Here is a 26,769-nt window from a genome sequence, read left to right as displayed (position 1 = left end):
ATTTCTTTTTTGAGCCATGGGTTGTTCAAGAGGATGTTATTTCATCCCTACATATTTGTGAATTTTCCAGCTTTCTTTCTGTTACTTCTAGTTTTTAAAACTCTGTACCAAACTGTACCAAATCAGAATGTCATGTGTGCTTTGAAAGTTCTCTGTGTTTCTGGTCCACGTCTCTGGTTAAGAAATCTGTATCTGAAAACTCACTAAATATTATTCCAGGGGTTAAGGGAGTTCTCATAAATCTTTTGTTTATCCATACTTTCCTGGAATTGACTCTCTTAAAAATATTCATTTCTCTTTATTTCTTTAAAATAGGCTATAATCCATAACTGAGACAAACTTGGTGTATTTTATGATATCTACATTGTTTTTCTCTTGCAGGTGAAGATGAGTTCTTCAGGAAGAAGAAAAGGCAAACCAGGCAAAGGAAGTGGTAAAGGGTCTTCTAGAGGAGGAAGAGGAGGCAGGAGCCACACGAGTAAAAATCATGGTGGCAGTGGTGGTGGCAGTGGTGGCTACAGTGGTGGTGGCAGTGGTGGCAACAGAAAGGCCTCGAGTAGAATTTGGGATGATGGTGACGACTTTTGTATCTTCAGTGAAACAAGACGCTCCTCCAGGTCATTATATTCTTTAAGTATCAAATGTGGAAACAGTATGAAATCTTTTTTTTTAATTATTTTTTTAAAGTATTTTTGAAATTCCATCTTTATTTATTTATTTATACATACATACATATATACATACATACATACATACAAGCACTGTGTACAGTCAGAAGTGCGGGAGGGTGAGAGAATTCACCAGAGCCAGAGCAGGGAGCAGAGCAGGCAGAAGGACCAAAGTACACTGCTGAGGGGAGCAGCGGGTGGCAGGAGAGGTCTGCGCCCCGTGTGGGATCCTCCTCTGGTGGCCGGGGAGCAGCCGGGGATTGAACCAGCGCTGCAGAGGCTGTGGGCAGCTTCGCAACCCAGAGCTCAACCACTGCGCCACCAGGGATGCCCAAACATATGAAATCTTAATGTCTGGGACAATAAACAACTGAGATAAAGGGGCAAAATACCACAGGGTTATGGTCAAGTTAACTGTTCCTCTTGTTTTAAAGCCTTGCAGTCTGCCTCTTTGTAACCTTTGCTTTTTCCAGAGGATTCTTGAATTAGGAGAGCCAGATTTAATGAAGAAGAGTCTGATCAGGGGCCTCCCTGGTGGTGCATGGGTTAAAGTCTCAGCGCTGTCAAGCTATCAGTAGCTACTATGGCATAAGTTCGGTCCCTGGCCAGGAAGCTAACTGACGTGGTGCAGCAGACCCCTCCTTTCTTGCCCACTGTTCCCCTCAGCAATGTATTTCTGTAGATCTGCCTGTTCTGCTCCTCACTCTTGTCTGGTGAATCCTCTCAGCCCCCCACACCTCTGGCCTAACCCCCAGTTCTTATATGCATAAATAAATAAAAATAAATATTTTTAAAAAATCAATCTCCTCGGGCTTTTTTCCCCAAGAGTTCCATTATAATGAAGTCTGGTTAATACTGTTAGAAATGAAGAATCTCTTCACATTTATTGTCATCGTTTGTAAGATACTTGGGAACTCTGAAAAACATGTAAAAGTTCTGATCACAGATGAATGATTTTGTTCTTGTGTATTTTCAGACCTAGCAACAGTACAAGAAAAGGAGACGCACGCCCAAAGTGGAAGCCTGAAGCCAAAGTGCCCCTTCAGACTCTACATATGACTTCTGAGAACCAAGAGAAAGTGAAAGCTCTTCTTCGTGACCTGCAAGAACAAGATGCAGATGCTGGATCTGAGTAAATTATTTCACCTGAGTAAATTATTATATTAAGGAATTTATTACTGTTTTGGTAATATGAAGGTTCTGAGTGTCCTTAGAATACTGTATCACAGTACAGATCCTGTTGTGGCCATGTAATTACTTGGAAGGGAGCCAAGAGAAATACAAGAATAATTATTAAGCAACAGTTTTAGAGTGAGTTGTTTTGTAATATCTGTGAGCAGTAGTACAGATTGCTTTTTATCTTCTTTCCCTCCCCTTCCCGCTCCCCACCCCCCAACAGTGGATGTGGATTCAGTAATTGCTTTGTTGTTGTATCTTCCAAATAGAACCTTAGAGCAGAATAAGTAGAAATATTTTTCTAGGAGCAAATATTGAGTTGACCAGAGGAAGTCTTAAAATTGCACTTCTCATGACCATTTGCCTGAAACAAACAATTCCTTGACTATGTTGCTTTGTGATTTCAATTGGAGAAGTCAGTTTTATTTTCATTTCAATTTCTTTCATTTTCATTGCATTGAAAGTTCAATTTTCGTCATATCTACAAATCTCTTATCTGTCTTAGGTTTCTTTGCTATACAGCAAAGAAAAAAATAAGGGATAGTTTTTATGAATGGGAAGAGAAAGAAGGGATAGCCAGGTCTTCTGTGGTTAAGAGTATAGGCTCTGAATTCAGATTATCTTAGGTAAAACCACTACTTCCTCTTTACTGTGTAACCTTTGGTAGTTATTAATCCTAAATTATAATTGATCATCTGAAAATGGGAATTCTGACTGTACCTGATGAGTTTACTAGGAAGATTTTAAAAGAGATAACATGTATGTAACACTTAACATAGTCCTGGCTTGTCATAAATGCCCTATAAATGTTAATTGTCAATATATAAATTAGTCGGAATAGAGTATTAAGTTAGTTATTTAAGAGTTGTCAGGATCCTTTGACTCCTTGAATTAAGTTCTTGGACTCTTGCTAAATTTTTCTCTGAAATAAGTAGAAATTAATATCTAATATATGTAATTGTTACCTTTACCAGAAGAGGCATTTCTGGGGAGGAAGAAGATGATGAGCCCGATTGTGATGAAGAGCAGTACTGGTCAGCTGGACGAGAAGCTTCCCTGGTTCCTGACTGTGATCCTTTAGAATATGCTGGCTCGAGTCTAGTAGAGCCTCGTAACACAGAATTTACAGTCTCAACATTTGCAGTGCAAAAGCTTTCCAGGTGATTGCTTTCCCATTTATGAGAGTTGGTAGAGAATTTGTGTAACTGAAATCACATTATAAAACTACCCTTCCTTGAGAACTTTCCTACTGTATGTGTTCTGGAGTGCTGGATACCTAATATCCTCTCCTTTAGGATAAGGGGATTAAGAAAAAAGGATTATTTTCAGGGATGTTTTTGCACAATACAAGCTCTGCCTATATATAGACATAATATCTCATAAATGTATTTAAATGAATGTCACTTCTTTGATTTATATTACTCAGTCTTTTTGTCATGTTTTACACCTGGCAGGTATGGTTTTAACACTGAGCGCTGTCAAGCAGTCCTGAGAATTTGTGACGGTGATGTGGGGGCATCACTAGAACATCTCCTCACCCAGTGTTTTTCAGAGACATTTGGAGACAGGATGAAAATCTCTGAGGCAGTTGCCCGCATCAGCTTGGATGAGTGTCTGGAACAGCGACAAGAAGAAGCATTCGCTCTAAAGTCAATCTGTGGAGAAAAATTTATAGAAAGAATTCAGAACAGAGTCTGGACCATTGGATTAGAACTGGAGTATTTGACGAGTAAATTCTGCAAATCCAAGCAAAAGGAAAGTACCAAAAATATACAACAGACTTCACTAGATGTCTGTAAATTTTACCTCAAAGGAAATTGTAAATTTGGATCAAAATGCAAATTCAAACATGAAGTGCCCCCAAATCAGATTGTGGGAAGAGCAGAAAGAAATGTAGATGATTCTCATCTTAATGCCAACGAAGATGCATCTTTTTTATATGAACTTGAAATTCGATTTTCTAAAGACCACAAGTACCCCTACCAAGCACCCCTTGTGGCATTTTATTCCACCAATGAGAATCTACCTCTGGCTTGTCGTTTACATATTTCTGAGTTCCTTTACGGCAAGGCCTTGACATTTGCAGAAACTTCGGAACCAGTTGTATATTCTTTGATAACCCTTTTAGAGGAAGAATCAGAAATAGTCAAATTACTAACAAATACCCCTCACAAGTACAGTGTCCCTCCTGTGAACTTTCTGCCAGTATCCTCTGGGACCAGAATAAGCAATCCAGTCTGTCGCAAACCAATGATTCCAAATCATTCTTTTGTGTCAAATCAAACTCCAGAAGGTATGTAAGACATTGACGAGGTGGAGGGCTTTACGGAGGGGGTGTGAGATGGCTGAATTAAAAAAGCCAGTGGTTCTGAGGGCTGGTCTAGGTTCCGTCACTGATCTTAGGCAAATCATTCTCTTCAGGCCCATGGGCACAAGAGCATGAGAATCCATGTACTTCAGTTGTAAGGCCCAATGGTATGACTGTGATTGGTCTCCTTTCAGTTGAAAGTTTGTAGTAGTACAAAAGTTAATTTTAGCATTCGGGAATCTGAATGTTAGAAGCACTTTAAAATGTCTTCCTAGAAAATCTCTTATTTAATTCATTTGGTTTTACTTGTTTATTTCTGATTCTGTATGTGGAAATACCTCCAAATGAGGTTTTAGACAACTTTCTAGACAACTCTCCATACCCTCCCTCTTTTAGTTTACTAGACCCCAAATCCATTACTGTTGAGCTAACTTTACGAACCCTACGTCCTCAAATAAATGTTTGTGTAAACTGGCTTTATCCAAATACAAGAGAATCTGAATTAAAAATCTGGATGAAGAGTCTGTGCAGATTCTTACACCCTAAGTAAACCCTCTTTTCTAAGTTCATCAAAGAATTCTCTTAATTTGTTGCCATCCTTTTGTCAGAGAAACAAATCTTTATTATTTCACAAGAGTTTCTCGGTAAAGAGCAGTAAGTAGAGAACAAGGAGCCTGCACAGGAGATGTAGGTGCTGGGCAGCTGGCTGTGTTCACACACCAGCCACTTGACTCACTCCCAAAGGCAGCTTCTGGCACGTGGGATTTGGATGTATTCCTTGAAAATAACAAGTTGTGTTTAAGACTTTTTTTTTAAATCACAGTTTTACTGAGATGTACTACATATACCATAAAATCTGCTCTTCTAGAGTGTAAAATTGAGTGGTTTCTAGTATATTCACAGGATTGTACAAATGCTATGTAGTGGCAAATACATAGTATTTGCATAATTTGAGAAAGTGTTCATCACCCCAAAAGGAAACATATGTATTAGTAGTCACTCCTCATTCTTCCTTCCCCCAACCCCTGACAATCACCAATCTATGGATTTGCCTATTCTGACATTTCATAGATATGGAATCATACAATGTGTGGCTTTTTATGACAAACTTCCCTTCCTTAGCATAATGTTTTCAAGGTCTTCATGTTGTAGCATTTATCAGTACTGTATTCCTTTTTACTGCTGAATAATTTTCCTTTATACAGAATTACAACATTTTGTTTATTGATTCATCATTTGACAGACATTTGGGTTGTCTAATGTCATGGAATTTTAGGAACACTAAATAGATGAAAAGTTGCAAATAGATGAAAAGTTAATTCTTTAAGTGAAAGAATTAAATGAATTAACAAGACTTGTCATGATTATCTGCTCTGTTTTTAATTTGGTTTAACGGTAACAACTTATAACTGATTAAAATTCATTTGAAGATGCATTTTAAGTTCTTTAGCAGTAGAAGTAATAGTATTGAAATGAATGTACTGGCTTTATTCGAGTTTTAACTTTTTCTCTTTTTTTGTGATATTTTTGTTGTTGCTACTTTACTACATAGTGATTTTCCCCCTTTGCTAAAGAAAGGACTCCATATCAAAAAATGTTTCCTTTTATCCCTTTCAAGTTGAAAAGGAATCAGAACCTGAGGAGACAGATGAGGATGAAGGTCCTGCCCCAGTTATAGTGGAGAATGAGAGCTATGTGAACCTTAAGAAAAAGATTTCTAAAAGATATGACTGGCAAGCAAAATCAGTCCATGCTGAAAATACTAAAATCTGCAAGCAGTTCCGAATAAAGCAGGTAGGGTATTCTGAGACAATGGCTGGTGTTGCTTCCCTTATGTATGGGTGAGGGCTAACAAGGGAGGCGTAGGCTCCCCTCCCTGGTATACTTTCCGTATACTTTTGGTTCTCATTCTCTCTGAATGGTCAAAATTTCTACATTCCACACAAACTTGGGTGTGTATTCTAGATAGTTTTGGAAAATCCACTAATTAGAGAGTGTCAAGCACACACATATAAAATATTCTCAAAATCAGGTGGCTTTGGTACAAAATCTGGTAGACAATCTGATAAGTAAAAGAAAAATTAATACTGTGATTTACATTAGAAAAATCAGAATAGAAAAGGAGAAGAATGAGGGACTCATGCCATTTCAAAGGCTCACAGGATGAATAACTTGCCCCAGGTCACATAGCTCAAAGAGGTTGCACAGGGATTCAAATTGACTCTGTTTCCAAAGTCCAGTTTGTTTTTACCCCATTCACATTAATCTAAAGGAACCCACAAGTGAACTGTTAAGGCAAAATTGAATGTAGGGCAACAAGATTGGGCATTCACTTAGATACTAAGGCCCCTTTTGGTTCTAGAATTCTGTAGTTCAGATTTATATAAACTTGTAAACGGTTTATAAAATTGTGCCATAAACAATAAGATGGTAGAAACAAAAATTTATGTACTAGATTCAATTAATATGTTCAGAGGTGATAGATCTACCTGGCAAAATTATGTGCTGAAAATGATGTGTTGTGTAAGTTGCTTACATTATTCAAAAATGCTTCCATAGTTTTAACATATAGTACAAATGTTCAAATCCTTGGCCATCAGATGTCAGACTGAGGTACATCAGTATGGTAATTGGCCATGAGGAACCCTTTTGTGAGGGTTCTCACTATTACTGATGTCAGTAAAAATCTAATATTGTCCATCTGTTGAACATAATGGTATTTTCCATTTCTGATATGCTGCCCAATATGGTACCCCCTACCCATGTTTCACTATTTAAATTAAAATGAATTAAAATTAAATTAAAATTTAGTTCCTCAGTACCTCTGACTATATTTCAAATGCTTAACAGCAACATGTGGCTCCATCAACATAAGTTCTGTTGGACACTATTGATATAAAAAATTCTTCCTAAGAAAGGCTGAAGAAGTACTAAGCAAGAGAGATTTATTTTTCTTCAAGGATATTTATCTTATAAGATCTTTCAACTTGTTTGGATGTAGGAAAACCATACAGATTCTATAGCTTATTCTGTCTGATTTTCTGAGCAGCCTTCTGGCTAAAGTTGTCAGTGTCCAGCACCAACAAATCTCTGTAATTTCTGTCTCTGAACAATTTGGTAAAGAGCAGAAAGTGTGAGTCTGACTGTGAATCCGTATTTAGAGCTTTGTGAAAGGTAATCCAGAGTAACCCACTGATGCCTTATCTCTTCTTTTGTTAGGCTTCCAGACAATTCCAGTCAATTCTGCAAGAAAGACAGTCACTCCCTGCTTGGGAAGAAAGAGAAACCATTCTTAAATTGTTGAGCAAGCACCAAGTGCTTGTTATAAGTGGTATGACTGGGTAAGATGCAATTCATTTATAATGCAGCTTTCATCTCTAAATATGTTATGTACTCTGGTTACCATAAAGAGTTCTACTTTTAAAAAACCAACAGCTGGTTTTATTTATGCTTTTTCTTGCCAATATTAGGGTAATATTTCACAGAGGCTAATACTGTGACTAGTATAGCAAATGGAGCCAAATTACAGAAAGCAAAATCAAAACTCATAAATTCTTCCAGGAATTTATAAACATGGGTTACTTTTGCTTTGAGACAATCTTAAGGTTAAAAAAAACCTAGCTGAAGATTTACAGTAAGAACCATTTTTAAATATAAAAGACAGTTCCAGACAATTCACTTGAAACCTTTTCATCTTCTTAATTTATTTCTTCTTCTAAATTGAACTTTTATTTCTTCTTTTAATAACAACTTAGAGCACGGTTTTTTTCCTGTTTCACACTTGCCCTTTATTATCCAAACCTATTTGACAGGGTAAGTTGCAAGTTTAATTTAATTCTGTGTTCAAGGGTATTCAATTTAATAATAATGTTTGTGCCCAGATTCATTGGCACAATTATCTATTCAGTAATTCCAGTTTGATGATACTAAATGATGCTAAACTGTTATTTGATTGCCCTGTTAATCTGAGTGCAAATACCTATGAGTTATAAGCTCAGTAGACAGGTTTAGAAGATAGGTGGACAACTTTTACTTTAACTGTCTCACTTTCCTCATTACATATGATTGCTTCTTTAGTTAACTTAGTACTCGAAAACTCTCATTTTAGGACATATTTGTTTTGACATACAGATGTGGAAAAACCACACAGATTCCTCAGTTTATTCTGGATGATTCTCTGAACGGACCACCAGAGAAGGTGGCTAACATCATCTGTACACAACCCCGACGAATTTCTGCAATCTCTGTGGCTGAACGTGTTGCTAAAGAGAGAGCAGAAAGGGTGGGTCTTACTGTGGGATACCAGATCCGGTTAGAAAGTGTCAAGGTTGGTATGCTTTACTTTTCTCAGGGCAAGAGAAAACATAGTTTTCAAGTATAAAGAGTTCTTGGGGTCTGGAGATTTAGGGGCAATTTGGGATATATTAATTAAATTTAAATTAATGACCTTCTTCAGTATGGCCAAAGTCTTAATAGAAATATTTTGGTGTAAGAACTTTTATTTGGTTACACTTACTTTCTTCTATGAAAGCAGAAGTGGTCTAGTAAGTGCTATTTTGCTCTTAAACCTGAGACTTAGATTAAGGAATAAGGAATAGACAAATTCAGAACTGATTTCATCATTCATTGTGTTTTATGCTTTGTACGCATTCCTGAGCACTTTTTATGAGCCTTATGCTTAAAATTTTGATATGAAGTAGAAAAGCTTTTATTCTTGCCACAGGCAAAAAAAACTACATTTAGTGTGGTTTCATTATTAAATGGGATTATTAGTGTTTTCAATATTCTTTGTCCCAATCCATTCAAAATGGCTTGCCAGGAAAGTGTTGCCTTTTCAAAAATTTCATGAATGCTTTCTGTGTAAGTCCTCAGCCACCAGACTCTTATACTGCACCACAGGAGTGCTGCTGCGGAGGCTGGAAGGAGACACAGCTCTGCAGGGAGTCACCCACATCATTATTGATGAAGTTCATGAGAGGACGGAGGAAAGGTAAAACGGCTTATCCAAATGACTGCCCACGCACATAAAATGAAGATGTGGCTGAGAACTTTATTCTACTTCCAGTTCAGTTTTGTAGAGCTAGTAGTGGTCATTTGCCATAGAACAAGCCTAAGTTAGAAGAGAGGAATTGCTTTCCTAGTCTTCAGGGTCTGTGACTCTAAGAATGTTAGGAGAGCACATGGTTGTCCCTCGCAGAGTCATCCTATTAAATGGACGTTATTTAATCAGAGATACTGAGCACCTCCTGGGCTGCAAATTTAGCAGGTACAATATTTAGCTGGAAAAACACATGTCATGTCTGCTGTAACTGATAAATTGGTCAGCATGTGTTTCTTTGTTCAACCATGAACAAGTAAACATAAACAACTAAAAATTAGAGTAAGTGTTATAAAGGAATAGATAGGATGGAAGAGAGACCTACGATAATAAGGAAATATAAAGATGACATTTAAATTAAAACCTGCAGTATGAGCAGGAGTCCCATGTGACAGAGAGGGACAAGGCATTCGCAAAGATTCTAGTGGTAAGGGCTTTGTGAGTCCAGAAAGTGGAGGAGGACCAGAACAGCTGGTTGTGGTGAGTGAGGGCAAACTGGTAGCAGGACAATCAGGAGCCGGATCTTCAAAGGCCTTACTCACAGTGAATAATAAAGTCTTTGGCCTTCATTTTAATGGATTTGGGGTTGAAGCAGAATGTAAGAATTCTTAGTATTTTGAAAGGAAGATCCAGGTAAATTGGTGACAATTACAGTGTCTCAAGTGGATCATAACCTAGAGCAGTAAAAGAAAAAGAAAACTAGTAGGAAAAAAGAGAGATACCATAAAAATTAGTAGGTTTTCAAAAAAAAATACTGTTATAAATATCTTCAAAAGGGGTCTCCCTGGTGGCACAAGGGATTAGATCTCAGCACAATGAAGCTATCAGCAGCCACTATAGCATAAGCTCGATCCCTGGCCAGGGAGCTAGCCCACATGGCGCCGCAGACATCTCCTGTCTCACTTGCTGCTCCTCTCAGCAGTGTATTTCAGTAGATCCACCTGTTCTGCTCCCCACTGTCTGTGGTGAATCCTCTCACACCCACCCCCACACCTCTGGCCTACACTACCCACTTCTTGTATGCATAAATAAATAAAAGTAAGTCTTTTTTTCCAAGTCATTCTCAGTCCTTCCCTAGATTTAACTATCTGGTTCAGATTGTTACCTCCTTCAGTACATTGGTTTGTATGTTTTCTTTATTAGAAATAACTACTTTTGTTTCCTGACCTTTTATCTTTCTAGAAATAATACATTCATTTAGGAGTTACAGACATTTGTTGAGCACCTACTATATCCCAGGCATTGTTCTAGATTATTAAAGTAGTGAACAAATAGATCAAAATCCCTGTCCTCAGAGAGGTTATATTCTAATGGGTGAGCCTAACAATAGGCAAGATAAGTGAGTAAAATGCAGAGTATGTTGAGTGCTTAGAAAAGAAGGGGTGATGTGAAATGCAAGGGAGGAGAGCATGTGAATTTTTAAGTAATTTTTCAGCCTGGGAAAGCCAGGCTGAAAAGGCATTTTTGAGTGAAAATTTAAAAGGAAGTGAGGGAACTACCTAGACGAATTGCCTGGGAAAAGCCCTGTGGGCAGATTAAACACACATGCAAAGCACCTGAAGCCTCAAGCACAGCAAAGACAGTGTGGCTAGAGTTGAGTGAGTCAGTGACGAGCAGGAGGAAATAAGTGGTGGGGTACAGGCAGTGTCTCCTAGGGTTGTGGTAATGAGGACTTAATGGGTCGTTGAATGATGGTAAGCAAAAGAGTGACAGGATAAAATTTACATTCGAACAGAATTATTGTCTGCTGTAATTGAGAATCAGTTGCAAAAAGGCTAGGACTGAAGCAGGGAAACCAATTAGGATATTGCATCTCTACAGAACATGACCTACAATTTGTTTTTTGTTGTTGTTCACTAATGATATGTCTTAGGGATGGTTTCATGACAGTGTCTACAATCCTACCTTTTCCTTTGTATCCGCCTATTTTTCCATAGCATAGAATATATTATTATAATAAACCACTTCTTGGTTGATGGATAGTTAGTCATTTCCAGTACTTTACTGTTACAACCAAGGCTTGATGAAAGTCTTTGTATATATATCTCTGTATGTACATGTTAATATCAAAAAGTAGAATCATCAAATGCAATGATAAATCCTATGCTTTCATTAATCAAAATATGCCAAAAGCTATTAATTTTCATGTACTGGATTCATTTCATTCTCAGATTTTTCTTTTATTTTTCTCTAGTGACTTCTTGCTTCTGGTTTTGAAGGACATTGTGATACAGAAGCCAAATCTTCAAGTTATTCTAATGAGTGCAACTTTAAATGCTGAGCTCTTTTCAGAATACTTCAATTTCTGTCCAATTATTACTATACCAGGTAATTAAGATGCATCATTAAATATGTATTATTCTGACATACAAAAATAAATATTTTAAAGTTCATCTGAGACATCAATTAGTAGGTCTTTATACCTCTCTCTAGAGAAGTGATTAGTTTTTATCAAAATTGTAACTCTATAAAATCATCACAAAAGGCAACATATCCATTTGCTGGGAGATTTCAGTTTTATTTGTGCTTTTCAAAACAGTCTGGTATTCTAGTATTCCATTGTGTTTACTATCAAAATATGAGTTTATAGTGGTGATTTGTCATAAAGAGGAAAGTGATATATATCTGTGTGTAGCATGTCTTCACTGCTGGATTCTGCTAAATTTTTGGATATTGGTTCATTCTGAGAGAAAGGAAAGTTGCATCATCTGTGTGTTCTTTTGGTGTTTGCAGTGTCATTGTGGGAATAAGTGATCACCCTGGGCTTTGAATAAGCCTTCTAAAATTGCCTTGGAACAATTTGAAAGCACTGACTGATGAATAATAGTGCTATTTGTTCTAGCTGTAGAAAATATTGACAATAGATTTAAAAAATAGATCATATCTTTGATCCAGAATACAACTGTTGAATGGTTATAGGTTCCCTGTGGGAGAAGAAAGGAGGATGAGAAACGTTTAACAGTTTTAAAAATGAGAGAAGTAAAAAAAAAAAGTCTTATTAGCAAATGATCCACCAATATACGTCTATTTTCTCTACTAACAGGAATCTCTCTCTTCCAGTTTCTATCATCAAAATCTTTTTTTTTTCCCATACTTTTAAGACTATAAAGCAAATAAGACCTTACTGTGCCAAACTTTGTTTTAAAAGAATTTTATAGAGACAGACTATTTCCAGATAATAAACCTGGTATTCTGAGACATTTTTATTTTTCTTTTCTTGTTTTTCTAGGTCGTACATTTCCTGTTGATCAGTTTTTTCTGGAAGATGCAATTGCTGTTACAAGGTAAGGAAGACAGTAATTACAAGTCAATGAAAGCCTTGAAAACAGTGATTATCTTGCCTACTTGGGCTGAGATACTAATAAATGTATTCATTTTTCTTCTTTCTGTTTTAGCATTTTGTTTTTCCCTTTCAGCAAATATTTATTACACAAGTTATTTGCAAATCACAGGCCATATTATTTATTAAGAGTACTGACTTTGAAGCCCTTATATTGGATATTGGATGATAACATGTGTTGATGTGTTTTCATCAATTGTAACAAATGTTCCGCTCTGGTGGGAGATGCTGACAATGGGAGAGACTATGCTTGGAATAGGGTCAAGGGGTTATATGGGAATCTCTGCCTTCTACTCAGTATTGTTTTGAATCTAAAACTACTCTAAGAAGTAAAGTAAAAAAAAATGATGGAAGTCCAAATATATGGAGAATTTAACATTTAGAAAAAGTACTGATTCTGTAAACTGCTATTATTTAAATCTCTCCATGTACTAACCTATAACATTCATCAGTAGCTTAATCTCTTTGTGACTCAGGTTCATCTTACATTAGATGGTTATATTGGTAGTAGCTGTTCACAGTATTGTTATGAGGATTAATTAATTACTATGTGGAGTTAATACTTGAAAAATTCTTAGATCTGTGCTTAGTCTAGTAAATGCTATATAAATGCTAAGTACCTTTATCACTCTACCCTCAAGGAGTATGCAGTAATATACAGTGTGAAGATGTCTGTATAATTTCAGTACTGCATAGAAGAATGTAGTGTCAATGGATACAAACAGATTTCTCTCCTTTGAAAGTCCAGTTTCGTCCTACTTTTTGACCTTGAAGATTCCCCAGAGTTTTATACTTGCACACATCCTGTTTGTTCTCACTATTAAACTCTTCCTTTGCTCTCTGAGACTCATGTGATTTTAGCTGTCACCTCTGTGTCAAGAACCACACGCCAGTATCTTCATTTCTAACCTCATATTCAGAATGAAATGTTTTAGCACCTTAAACTCAAAAGAGAATTTTTCTCCTTTTCCCTGCTCTTTCCATTCCTAATAAGTTCCCTTCCCAATTCTTTATTTAATGGTATAGTAGTTTCAAGCTCAAATCCTTAAGCTTTAGTGTGTAATGACTATACATAGGGCGTATATTAAAATTACTATTTTTCAGGGCCTTAGTCCACTTCCATTGAATATGAACCTCAGGGGAAATCATCTTTTAACTCATTAACCTGTCTTTATTTTTTAAACTCACTGCCTCCAGAGTTCATAAGACAGAATTAATTACTCCTCCTCTTCTTAAAAACTTTCATTTGCTCCCTATTACCCTCATTATGTGGACACACGAGGCCTCCATCACACAAGATATCAGCCTACATTTAACTTCCTTTATATTATTCTACTCACACAAAGCTTAGTACCACTAGGCTAACAGCTGTTTCTCAATCATGCCAGACTATTACTGTCTTTATTCCTTTCTCTTCCTCACTTATTCATTCTCCAGCATCCACCCCAAATGTTCCCTCCATGAAATCTCCTATTTTCTTTCATTAGAGAGTAAACATTTCTTCATTAGATGTCTTAGAGTACTTTTCTGGTGCTTCTAATGATACCTGTTTCCATGTATCTGACAGTATGGTAAGTTGTTTCAGTATATCTACCCTATTAATTTGTCATTTCCTTGAAAGAATACTCATTTCTATATACCAGACCACCCACACACCTCCATATTTCCATGCATGAAGTAGGAATTCAGTAAATGTTAAACAAGCAAATGTTGAATGTGAAAGGAGATTGTGGCATTTGATGGAGGGAAGAGATTAGAGGGAGTCAAGATTGTAGGCTTTCAGACTTTTTTAAAGCTACAATTATGTCCTTTCTTTAATTGAAATCTTACAGGGAATCATAAAGAAATGAGAGCTAAAGGCAGAGTGACCTGGCTGGAAAAGGTAGAGGGGAGAACAGGGTTCTCCACTTGTCAACTGTGTTCCTATCCCAGACCTTCCCCTGAGACTGAGAAACCTTTAGGGCTTGAGAAAAAATAGTTTCAAACCACTTATCTAGGTCAGTTCCCTCAATATGTGAGCAAATAAAGTCCTTTGAAATGATTTTTTATCAAGTCCCATGGCACCCCCCTGGTGGCCTAGGGGTTAAGTCTCAGCGCTGTCACCACTATAGCCTAGGTCCGATCCCCGGCCAGGGAGCTAACCCACATAGCACAGCAGACCTCTCCTGTCCTGCCCACTGCTCCCCTCAGCAGTGCATTTCAGTAAATCCACCTGTTCTGCTCCCCACTCTGTCTCTAGTGAATCCTCTCACGCCCTGGACCTCTGGCCTACACCCCAGTTCTTCTATGCAAAAATAAAAAATATGTATTTTTTTAAAAGTCCCATAGCAAGTTGATTTAGTGGCAGATATAGAATTCAAAGCCAGAGCTTTAGACCTCAAGTTAGTATTTTCCAGTAGTAAGCCAGTCAGAGTTTTGAAATGTTTTGAGGAGTCAGTTGCCTGAGAATTATAATTGAAGTTATTATGGGTGTAGTTGAAATTGCCAAAGAAGAAAATAAAATGGGGAGGGCAGTACTGAGATACAGCTTGAATAAATTTTCTGAACATCCATGCCACTTCTCCTGGGTAGAATTTTTTCCCAAATTCTTATCTGATCTCCTGTCTTTTTTAAGTCAGGCAGTGCTGAAAGCATTCTAGCATCTTCCCCACCAGAAATAGGGCACAGCCAATGGAATCCTGGACTTAGAAGAATCACTCATGAATTGGTCAGAAACAAGACAACATGTGCTGAATGGGCACATAAAGAGGTGAATGTTTGTTCCTCCCTCCAGCAGACCCCCATGCACACACACACACTCCTTTGTCTTCCTTCCTCAGATACGTGTTACAGGATGGGAGCCCATACATGCGCTCCATGAAACAGATGTCAAAGGAGAAGCTCAAAGCAAGGCGCAACAGAACAGCTTTTGAAGAAGTAGAGGAAGACCTGAGGCTCTCCCTTCACCTCCAGGATCAGGATTCTGTCAAAGATGCCGTGCCAGATCAACAGTTAGATTTTAAGCAGCTCCTGGCCCGCTATAAAGGTAATGTGCTTCCTTCCTAGGGAAATATAACCATGCCAAAGATTTCTAGCATTTTTCCCCCACCATGATCCAGAAGAAAAAAATGTGGTTCCTGCTGCATTGTTTTAAATTCATCAGAACAACCTTAAACCCAGAAAGTAGCAGTTCTAACATATATAGATTATAATTGTTACTATAGTTAACAGTGGGTGTTTTCCTGATCATAAAAGAAATGTGATAGAGTAAAATAAAATTATATTCTTAAGTAATTCGCAACCTGTTATTTTGATATGATTCAAATTTACAGAGATATTTGTAAGACTATAGAATGAATTCTCAAATATCCTTTACACCAATTCACCAATTGTTTGTTAATATTTTGCTTCATTTGCTTTGTCATTTGTTCTGTGTGCATGTAGATATTTCCTGAATCTTTTGAGCGAAAATTCCAGCTATGATGTCCCTTAGCCTATAGTACTTCATTCAGTATATATTTCCTAAGAACAAGGACATTATTTTATATTACAGTAGTGTGTGATCAAAATGAAAACATTTAAGGGCCTCCCCGGTGGCGCAGTGGTTGAGCGTTGAGTTGCGAAGCTGCCCGCGGCCTCTGCAGTGCCGGTTCGATCCCCGGCTGCTCCCCGGCCACCAGAGGAGGGTCCCACATGGCGCGCAGACCTCTCCTGCCACCCGCTGCTCCCCTCAGCAGTGTACTTCGGTCCTTCTGCCTGCTCTGCTCCCTGCTTTGGCTCTGCTGAATTCTCTCACCCTCCCGCACTTCTGACTGTACCCAGTGCTTGTATAAATAAATAAATAAATAAATAAATAAATAAATAAATAAAAATAAATCTTAAAAAAAAAAAAAAAGAAAACATTTAACACTGATGCAACACTGTTATTTAATCCATGGTCCATACTCTTAACTTTGCCAGTTATCCCACTCACTGCCTATATTGCTGTTTTTTCCTATCCCTGGATTACATATTGCATTTGTTTGTCATGGTCTTTCGTTTTCTTTAATATGGATTAGTTCTTTAGCCTTTATTTGTCTTTTATGGCCTTGACTTTTTAAAGAGTTCAGACCAGTTATTTTGTACTGTCCCTCCATTTGAGTTCGTCAAATGACTTCCCAATGATTAAATTTAGGTTATGTGCTGTTGGCTTGTCACCTTATTGATGATGTTAACTTAATCACTTGGTTGAGGTGAGTGATGTCTGCTAGGTTTTTCCCCTGTGTAGTTAACATTTATTACCTTTGTAGTTAATAAGTCATTTGTGGGGAGATGACTGAGACTAAAGATCCCATAATAGCCTCAACATTTCACCCACTTGTCTGAGTTTTATTCATGAGCTGTTTAAATGACATAGTGTGAGGGTCCCCCCCTATGCTTAGCCCTTTCATACATGTTGTCAGGTGCTCCCTTCTCCCACGCCAGACCCCATGCAGCTGCTCTTCGTTCCTATGTAAGCTGGGCTGAACCCTGAAAAAACCTGAGGTTACTACTTTTGCTTTCTTCCTGTAACCTAGGCCAGAGGCAGGGCTCCACTGCCTTTTCTGCTCTCTTCTCCCTGGACTGCTACCCCAGCTCTTTTTAGTCCTTCCCACCCCCCAAAAGTACTTTTCTTTCAAGGAGCAAGAGCCACTAACCCCTACTACTGCTTCTCTAGCAGAAGAGGCAGGGGAGTTCTTTCCTCCTTCCTTGGAAGACGGTCTTCCCAATACTCGATGGGAAAACTTAGTCTTTCCAACGCAGTGAGATGTAAAGTTAAGAGCATGCATGGACTTGTATCCTACAGACCTGGGTTCAACTCCCAAGTCTGTCATAAAACCAGCTGTATGATCTTGAGCAAGTTCCCTATTATCTGTATACTTCAGTTTCCTTATCTGTAAAGTGGGAATCCACAGCATAATGTCCAGCTGGTAAGTGCACATTTGTGAATCTAATTAAAATGTGTCTGACATAGCTGTTTGTGTTCTTTTTCTATATCATACCTAAGCTGACAATTCCTATTTGGTTATTCTGTTAAACTGTGGAACAGGAAAATCCCTTTGGTTTCTCTTTTGAAACTTCAGGGTTATTTTTAGAGAATTATGACTGTATATAAGCCAAGTCTTTCTAATTTCAAGGACAGAGGCTACTAAAGTTCAGAAAGTTCCTCTAAGGAAAAAGGAGGGAGAATTTGAGGTCAGGAGACCTGGTTCTGCCACTAGCTGCTGTACGGTACTGGGCTGAGTAATCCCTTAGCGTCTGGAAGCCTCCTTTCCCTGGGAGAAAAAGCTTGGTCTAGTTGATCTCAGTGCTCTCTTTCACTTTTCAGAAAATTAAAAAATTTCCTAGCTCAATTTCTTAAATGTTTCTAGCTTTAAAAAAAGGATAATCAGCCTTTGAACATGTGTACTGATTAGTAACAACTGCTGAATATTTAAAAAAATAGTAATAAGATTTTTACTTCTCATCCTTTTTTTTTTTCAATTAGCTGGCCCTCTTTCCTTTTTGAAATGACTGCTCAGAATCTTGGCAAGTAAAAATCATTCCTGTTCTGCCTCCCACTCCAACCATACCCTTGTTTGTGTAGCTTATTCCTTCCTTTCATTTTTGGCCAATATAGGGTTGGCCGTGATCCCAACTACAGTTATTTGATTTAGCTAGACTGTGCTTAGGGTGATGGGCCATCGGGAAGCCCCAAGAAGAAAGGACAACAGTCTTTAGAGAGTTAGTCTCCCTAAAAATGTTATTTGTTTTTAAATGAGCAGAGGTAAGGTGGTGGAGGGAAGCAAATATTGTTTGAAAATGAATAATGATGTAAAAAATAAAAAAATTAATAAAAAAATGAGCTGAGGTAACTTATCTTAAAACCCCAAAATTTATCTTTTACTGGCCTGAGCTGTGGTAGCAGGAGATTGTAGACCCTTAAATTGAGGGTCTGTGGATAGACCTCAGGGATACTGTGAAGTCATTAAATTCACATGTATTTTTCAGGGAAGATTCATACTTGTATCATTTTTTCAAAGGAGCCTAAAGAGTCACGGTTGTAGAGGTACAGTGACAACTGTGGTCTCTACTCCTTAATTTCCAGGGGTTACCTAGACTGCTCCTGACCCAACTCATGATTTGATTGAATCTGGGAGGAGTCTCTAAAATGTATTTGAGGGCCTCCCCGGTGGCGCAGCAGGTTGAGCACAGCGCAGTGAAGCTGTCTGCAGCTTCTGCAGTGCGGGTTCAATTCTCTGCCGGCCAGGGAGATACCCACATGGAGCAGCAGACCTCTCCTATCTCGCTCGCTGCTCCCCTCAGCAATGCTTTTGGTCCATCTGCCTGTTCTGCTCCCCGTTCTGTCTCTGGTGAATCCTCTCTCCCTCCTGTACCTCTGGCCTGTACCCCAGCTCTTGTATAAATAAATAAATCTTTAAAAAAAAAATTTTTTAATTTAAATAAATAAATAAAATGTATTTTACTTTGCGTTTTGTTTCTGGAACATAAATTATCAGTACCTGTGTAAATGAATAAAAGGGAAAGAAATAAGGAATGTCAAAAGTGGCTAGTCAGAGTCTTTCTAGCAGAGGCTAGAGTCTCTCTGTGGGTCATTTTTCAAGTAGAAAGTACTTCTAGTGCATCTGTGTTTCCTGAGAGAATAAAAGAAAAAACTTCATTTTGGTGCCTTAAATGTGTTATTAAATCAAATCAAGACATTAACCTCATTCACAGGCAGGTTGAATTCCATATGTGTAATTATCCTTCTAATTTTGCCTTTCTTTCAGGGGTCAGCAAGTCAGTCATCAAAACAATGTCTGTCATGGATTTTGAAAAGGTTAATCTTGAATTAATAGAGGCCTTATTAGAGTGGATTGTGGATGGAAAACACTCCTACCCTCCAGGTACCTACTTCCTGTCTTCATCTATGTGAAAGGTAGCAAAGGGGAAGGGAGGTTACTTACTGAGATAATGGGCACTAAGGTGACAGCTTCCTGGAGTTTTCCCTCATTCCCTTACCTTTTTACCCAGTTGCTTACTAGACTTTGCAGAGGGACATTTTACCTTAACTTTTTGAGAATCACTGTTTGTTTGTTTTTTTCACTCCCATGGAGCAGAGATGTTAACAATCCAAAGTCTAAAAGAAAGAAAGTTGAACAGAAGGCCTATATGATTCACGTATTAAATGCTCAGTTCCAGGCCTCCCCGGTGGCGCAGGAGTTAAAGTCTCAGTGCTATCAAGCTATACCAGCCACTGCAGCATGAGTTGGATCCCTGCCCAGGTAGCTAACCCACATGGAGCAGCAGACCTCTCCTGTCTCACCCGCTGCTCCCCTCAGCAGTGTATTTCAGTAGATCCACCTGTTCTGCTCCCTGCTCTGTCTCCAGTGAATCCTCTCACCCCCAGCCCACCCCAGCACCTCTGGCCTACATCCCAGCTGTTGTATGCATAAATAAATATTATAAATCTTAAAAAAAACAAATTTTAAATTTATTTCCTTCTATATAGATAATTTTACCACTCAAATTGTGTGGTATTTCAGTAGAAAGGACTGTGGGATATGGAATAGAAAGAACATGGATCTGTGCTGGAAACCCTTGGTTTGTGCCCAAGCTTCTCATCCTGGTTATTCTGTGACCTGGCCAAGGTTGGAAATCACTTGGAAGGGTACTAACAACGTCAGTGAGTGTCTGTGAGGATCAGATGAGATACTGTACATGAAAATTTGTATACTATAAAATATTAAAACTACCTGAAATATATTTTTTTCCCTTCTTACTTCAGAGTTCCATTTTTGCAATAATTTAGACTCCTTATGTATTTAGTGGCAAGAATCCTATGACAAGTAATATATAGATGATAATGAGGCAGATCTTTGTTTTATATCTCATTGCACCTAGCACAGAGCTGACATAGGCACCCAATGTATATTTGTGGCACTAAGGGAGGGGCTAGTGAATAAAGCCCTATGGCCTGTAAACCATTAATATGGATGGCATGGTTAGTTAACATACTGCCCCTTCAAGATAGACTTGAATTTATTTTATTTTTTTATTTTTCTCTTTTTACATCTCTGAATTTATATTACCAGGTTGGCCGGCCAATTACAGTTTCTTCTGTCGAGTAAAATGTTAATGGATTTTATTTACTAAGAGCTAAAAGAGTCTTCCTGTCCTATAAGATTAGAAGAATAACGCTTCCAGTGTAAACAAAATGTCAGTGGCCAGCACACTGAAGAAGTATGTTTAAGGTCCCTTGTAGACTTTACAAAGAGAAGAAACTTGACAGTAAAAAATTCTCAAGTTACTATATTTTTTGTTTTAAAATAGTTTTAGAATCTTTATTTATTAGTTTTTCCTTTTTCCATCTATTAGAGTGATTCTTTTTTCTCTACCTAGGTGCTATACTTGTATTTTTACCAGGACTAGCAGAAATCAAAATGCTTTATGAACAACTACAGTCTAATTCTCTTTTCAACAACAGACGTAGTAACAGGTAAGTTACAACTTGCTCTCTAGATCCTTAATCATCCATTGCAGTTACATGTGAAGATGAATTGACAGAAAGGCCTCTCTGATGGCCATCACCCTCTTTAGATCCTGGTGGCATGCCTCAAGAATATGTTTGTTTATGCCAGCTGGAAATACACAAACCTGTTTGCTCCAGAAATCAATTTTTTCCCATTCCATTAAATAAAAATATTTCTCCTCATTTAGTATAATGACTCAGCTAACTTGCATGTAATTTCAGTTGTCAGATATAGAAGATGTCTACCATTTTGAGAAAAAAGAACTTTCAGCAGTTCTTGTTCTCCTATCAGAACACAACAGTGTGGGGCCTCCCTGGTGGCGCAGCGGTTGAGCGCTGGGTTGCGAAGCTCCCCGCGGCCTCTGCGGCCCCGGTTCGATCCCCGGCTGCTCCCCGGCCACCAGAGGAGGGTCCCACATGGCGCGCAGACCTCTCCTGCCACCCGCTGCTCCCCTCAGCAGTGTACTTCGATCCTTCTGCCTGCTCTGTTCCCTGCTCTGGCTCTGGTGAATTCTCTCACCCTCCCGCGCTTCTGACTGTACCCAGTGCATGTATAAACAAACAAATAAACAAAAACAAATAAATAAAATAAAAATATATGCCTCTTTAAAAAAAAAAAAGACACAACAGTGTGTCTTTATGTCTAAGGGAAAAATTACTTGATAGATGAACACTCCTTAGAAATATAAGAATGTAGTTTCTTAGATTATGTCATTGTTCTGCCTCTTTCTGGACTTAAAGTTAGGGAGAACATGATTCTGTGCTGTTTAGTGTGCTCCAGGGTTGGTTATTTATTTCTCTTAATTATTTACTACCAAATTGCAGTGTACTCTTTTCTCCAAGTTGATATAAGGTTTTAGTTAACAGAACTGAGTAGATATTTTGTAAGAGTCCGAATGAACCTTCCTATTTAGAAAAGCTGGGCCCTGAAGACAGTTTGTGGAGAAGCTGCCGATACTTGATGTCACATCAGTAACGTTACTAGAATCCACCCACTGTAACCAATTTCAGTGTTATGTACTAGAACACTTAATGTACTGTTATTTCCTTGCAGATGTGTCGTTCACCCACTTCATTCGTCTTTATCCAGTGAAGAGCAGCAGGCAGTGTTTGTAAAACCTCCTGTAGGAGTAACTAAGATTATAATTTCCACCAACATTGCTGAGACATCAATAACCATTGATGATGTTGTCTATGTCATTGATTCTGGGAAAATGAAAGAAAAAAGGTACTACCCTTTAGAGATGTAAGAGAGGGACTGAAAATGCCTCATTTAACACAACTGTTAATGGCTCCTGTTATTAAGCTCTGTGGTTTAATGTTTGAAAAAAATGCTTTATGAAAACTATATGGATGGATGCATGAATCTATAGCCAGGATCGAATGGATGTGGGGAGTTTAAAGTGTTTACCTTGGAAGTAATTATATTTCCTCTCATTTTCTCATATTCTTTTTCACCTGTGCATGAATGAAAAAGAGCTGATATGCTGCCTGTTCCATTCCCCACTCTGTCTGGTGAATTCTCTCACCCCCTACACCTCTGGCCTGTACCCCAGCTCTTATATGCATAAATAAATAAATCTTAACAACAACAAAAAAAAGAGCTGATATGGGAGGTGATGAATATGTTCATTAATTTGTGGCAATTACGTCATAATGTATACAAAAACTTCACAATATATACCTTAAAAATATACAATTTTTATTTGTCAAAAATAAATTGAAGAAAGAATTTTAAAAAATTGAATAAAGAATGTACACGTAGTGGCATTTGATACTTTTAAACCAGCACTAGGTGCTCCCACCAGGGAGTTAGCTATCCCAGAACCCTTAGGGTACCGTGTCCTCTTGTGGACATGAGGTGACTCATCTGTTCTGCCCAGGCTAAATAAAGTCTTGGCCACATTCCTATAAAATAACTCTTTGTGACATTTTCTCAATAGATATGATGCCAGCAAAGGGATGGAAAGTCTAGAGGATACCTTTGTCTCTCAAGCCAATGCTTTGCAAAGAAAAGGTCGAGCAGGCCGTGTTGCGTCTGGGGTCTGCTTCCATTTGTTCACTAGTCATCACTTCAATCACCAGCTTTTAAAGCAGCAGCTACCAGAAATACAAAGAGTGCCACTGGAACAGCTGTGTCTAAGGTATATCTTGATCTTCGTGCCTTGCTTCCAAAGGTGTAAATGTTTCTCACCCTAAGTTCCATGTTTTCTTTTTCTTAATAAAAGACATTTTGGGGGCTCCCTGGTGGTGCAAGGGGTTAAGACACAACCTGTGAAGCAATCCGCCGCCTCTACAACACAAGTTCAGTCCCCCGCTGGCCAGGGAGCTAACCCACATGGCGGGCAGACCTCTCCTGTCTCGCCCGCTGCTCCCCTCAGCAGTGTATTTTGTCAGTCTGCCTGTTCTGCTCCCTGCTCTGTCTCTGGTGAATCCTCTCAGCCCCCGCACCTCTGGCCTGTACCCCTGTTCTTGTGTGCATAAATAAATAAATCTTTAAAAAAAAAAATTAGAAGACATTTTGCTAAGAGTGGCAATGGGTGAACTCACTCATTTGCAAAGAAAGGGCTCTTCAGTGTTCCCTTTACCATTCTTTTAACTTTCTGCACATAAAGATCTCTTTTTTTAAATATTTATTTATTTATGCATACAAGAACTGGGGTACAGACCAGAGGAGTGTGGGAGGGTGGGGGGAGAGTAAGGATTCACCAGAGACAGAATGGGGAACAGAACAGGCAGACTGACTGAGATACACTGCTGAGGGGAGCAGCAAGCGAGGCAGAAGAGGTCTGCTGCACAGTGTGGGTAGCTCCCTGGCTGGCCGGGAGTGCTGCAGTGACTGCAGATAGCTTCATAGTGCTGTGCTTAACCCCTTGCACCAACAGGGAGGCCCTATGAAGATGTTTTACACTGCAAAATATGGTCCTAAAATAGAGCTTAAAATACATTTGTAAATCAGGAAAGTAATCTAATTTACTAAGAAATTCTGCTAGGATAACACCCATATTAAATCATCACAGGGAAAATCTATAGGTCAATCAGAGCAAAGAGAACAATTTGAAACCCCAATGTTTACCTGATGAACAAATATCATACAATAGGACTTAAAAGAACAAATGATCAAACTTGTTGTTATTGAAGCTAGGGAACCTTTGATTCAACCATTATGAAAATTTGCTTGGTATTATATAAGAACTCTAAAACTACCCATACACTTTGACCCAGTTATTTTGAGGGTATATGCCCATAAAAGAATAACCCAAATGAAAAACATTACAAATACAAAGATGTTATAGCTCTTCTTTTATACAGATGTTAAAAATCTTTAATTTTTTAATTTGAATTTTTTCTACATACAATAAAGAAATTATAGTTCTTTTATTTTAAGAGCCTTCCACTTACCAGGCATTGTGCTGAGCACTAGGGATACTAGAGAATACAAGACATAGTTCCTGCTTTCAGGTGTCCAAGGTTAGGTCTTAAGAAATTGGGCAAACAGATATCTTGACATTAGCGCAAATGAAGAGGAGTGAAGGGATTTGAGAAAGCTATAGAAATTGTTTGACCCATGAGGGAGAATGAGAGAAGGAGAAAATAAAATATACACAGTACATATAATTGATAAACAACTCAAGGGCCTCCCTAGTGGCTCAGGGGTTAAGTCTCAGTGCTGTCAAGCTGTCACCAGCCACTGCTGCGTGAATTCCATCCTGGCCAGGGAGCTAAATCACATGGCTCAGCAGACCTCTCCTGTCTCATCCATTGCTCCTCTCAGCAGTGTATTTTGGTAGTTCTGCGTGTTCTGCTCCCCACTCTGCCTCTCACCCCCCTAAACACACACACCTCTGGCCTAGATCCCAGTTTTTGTATGCATAAATAAATAAAATATATCTTAAAAAAAAAAAAAAGCTGTAACTGGAGAGCAGTATGTCCTAAAAACAAGAAAATGTTAAAACAATTCAAATATATAACACTGACAGGAACCTGGTAAATTATATAAGCCACTATGATTCTTCTTTTTCCTCCTTTGAAATATAAGTGGATTATTCTCAATGTGTGTCTTAAAGTATACAAGTGGAGAAAAAGCTGGATACCAAATATGTACACCTTAATAAAAAGTAAAGTTGTATGCTAGTACGTTGGCTTTTTAAAAAAGGAATTGTAAGAGAAATTAGAAGTTTTGATATAATTTTTTTCTCTTTTCAAAAGTTGCTAAAGTTATTAATTTTAAAACAATAGCTTTTCTATAACTGTCATGAGGCAGGATACTATGCAGATTAATTTTATAAACAATCACTGTGATTTCATATGTGGAAAAGAGGAAGTGGATCATTTGAATTTTATTTCATAATTTGAACCCACTGTTGCAGAAAGAAGCATTTTGAAAGTTACGGAGTTTTATTCTGAATCTCAGTAGTTTTCAGAACCTAAAAGAGTTTTGTAGTTTATCACTATGAAAACTAGAAGATGTGTATCTGGGAAATTAGAAATTATCTTCATTCAGGAAAGAAACGTGGTCCATTGAATCCTCTCACCAGAAATAAAATTGACAATTGTTATTGTTTTCTTATTTCAGAATTAAAATATTAGAGATGTTTAACACTCATAATCTCCAATCTGTGTTCTCTCGGCTCATTGAACCTCCACACTCTGATTCTCTCCGTGCCTCAAAAATACGGTTACGAGACTTGGGAGCATTAACTTCAGATGAAAAGCTAACCCCTCTGGGGTATCACTTGGCCTCTCTGCCCGTGGATGTGAGAATTGGCAAACTGATGCTGTTTGGGTCTATCTTCCGCTGTTTGGACCCTGCTCTCACTATTGCTGCCAGTTTGGCCTTCAAGTCTCCTTTTGTAAGTGAAGAATATTTCATCTAAACTGGAGCTCATAGTTCTCTGAGGGGACCTGGCTGATGTCTTTACTTCATGTGTGTGTTTAGGAGCAGTGAGAGTTAAGTTCTCTGACAATTTTATAAATTTGTGGAGAAAAGGAAAACCTGTAAACATTAATAGAAATAGGAACAAAACATTAATTATAGGCGTGGAAGTTGAGGAGATGGAAGTTTAAGTAATGAATAAGAATTTGTAAGGAAAGGCTATCACAAAGTTAACAGGATTTTAGGTTTTAGATCTAGCTTTGAGAATGGGTGGTTCTTTGGCGACATCTTGTCAGCTGGAACTGAAAGACTCAGTTTATTTTGGATGTGCAGACAGACTCAGAAAGACAAATAAGACTATTAACTGGCCACTTACCATCACAACTGTCTTTAATCAGCCTCTCCTCCCAGCTACACACAGAACTTTCCCAGGGCACCTGGTTTCAGCAGGAAGAAAATGCCATTTGAAACACCAAATAAAATGTGTCCTTCAAACTTGTTTTTCCTCATTCAGGTATCTCCCTGGGATAAAAAAGAGGAAGCGAACCAGAAAAAGCTAGAATTTGCATTTGCAAACAGTGATTATCTGGCCCTTCTACGAGCCTATAAGGTAAGTATATCATCTAATAGCTGAGGTTTATTATCAGAGTTGGCATTAATGACAGAATCAGTTCATTTTGATTTTCTCTATACTTTAGGGATGGCAGCTGAGTACAAGAGAAGGCATGCGTGCAAGTTATAATTACTGTAGACAGAACTTCTTGTCAGGAAGAGTTCTTCAGGTGAGTGGTTTC

The 26,769-nt window shown here is 38.2% G+C and overlaps 1 protein-coding gene across 4 annotated transcripts in view; it reads left to right on the top strand.

The window, feature by feature from the left end:
- Positions 1-387: 387 nt before the first annotated feature.
- The window catches only part of DHX57 (DExH-box helicase 57), a gene marked incomplete at both ends in the record, with an annotated part of 38,149 nt that continues 11,767 nt past the window's right edge, over positions 388-26,769 (top strand). The window contains 18 exons of one of the 4 annotated variants that reach the window (XM_084235030.1): positions 388-617; positions 1,645-1,800; positions 2,819-3,004; positions 3,299-4,137; positions 5,771-5,946; positions 7,372-7,493; positions 8,284-8,479; positions 9,018-9,142; positions 11,445-11,578; positions 12,480-12,534; positions 15,410-15,615; positions 19,358-19,474; positions 20,970-21,066; positions 22,154-22,327; positions 23,043-23,243; positions 25,676-25,952; positions 26,490-26,585; positions 26,674-26,757. In XM_084235030.1, coding sequence (XP_084091156.1) covers positions 388-617; positions 1,645-1,800; positions 2,819-3,004; positions 3,299-4,137; positions 5,771-5,946; positions 7,372-7,493; positions 8,284-8,479; positions 9,018-9,142; positions 11,445-11,578; positions 12,480-12,534; positions 15,410-15,615; positions 19,358-19,474; positions 20,970-21,066; positions 22,154-22,327; positions 23,043-23,243; positions 25,676-25,952; positions 26,490-26,585; positions 26,674-26,757 — 3,471 coding nt within the window. Of the gene's footprint in view, positions 621-1,644; positions 1,801-2,818; positions 3,005-3,298; positions 4,138-5,770; positions 5,947-7,371; positions 7,494-8,283; positions 8,480-9,017; positions 9,143-11,444; positions 11,579-12,479; positions 12,535-15,409; positions 15,616-19,357; positions 19,475-20,969; positions 21,067-22,153; positions 22,328-23,042; positions 23,244-25,675; positions 25,953-26,489; positions 26,586-26,673; positions 26,758-26,769 lie in introns of all 4 variants that reach the window. The other 3 variants (XM_084235029.1, XM_084235031.1, XM_084235032.1) reach the window with 3 other exon arrangements.

Source organism: Talpa europaea (genome assembly GCF_964194135.1).
Source record: "Talpa europaea genome assembly, chromosome: 6".
NCBI classification, from domain to species: Eukaryota; Metazoa; Chordata; class Mammalia; order Eulipotyphla; family Talpidae; genus Talpa; species Talpa europaea.
Note: the sequence above shows the minus strand (reverse complement) of the source record. Positions and strands in the feature narration are given on the sequence as shown.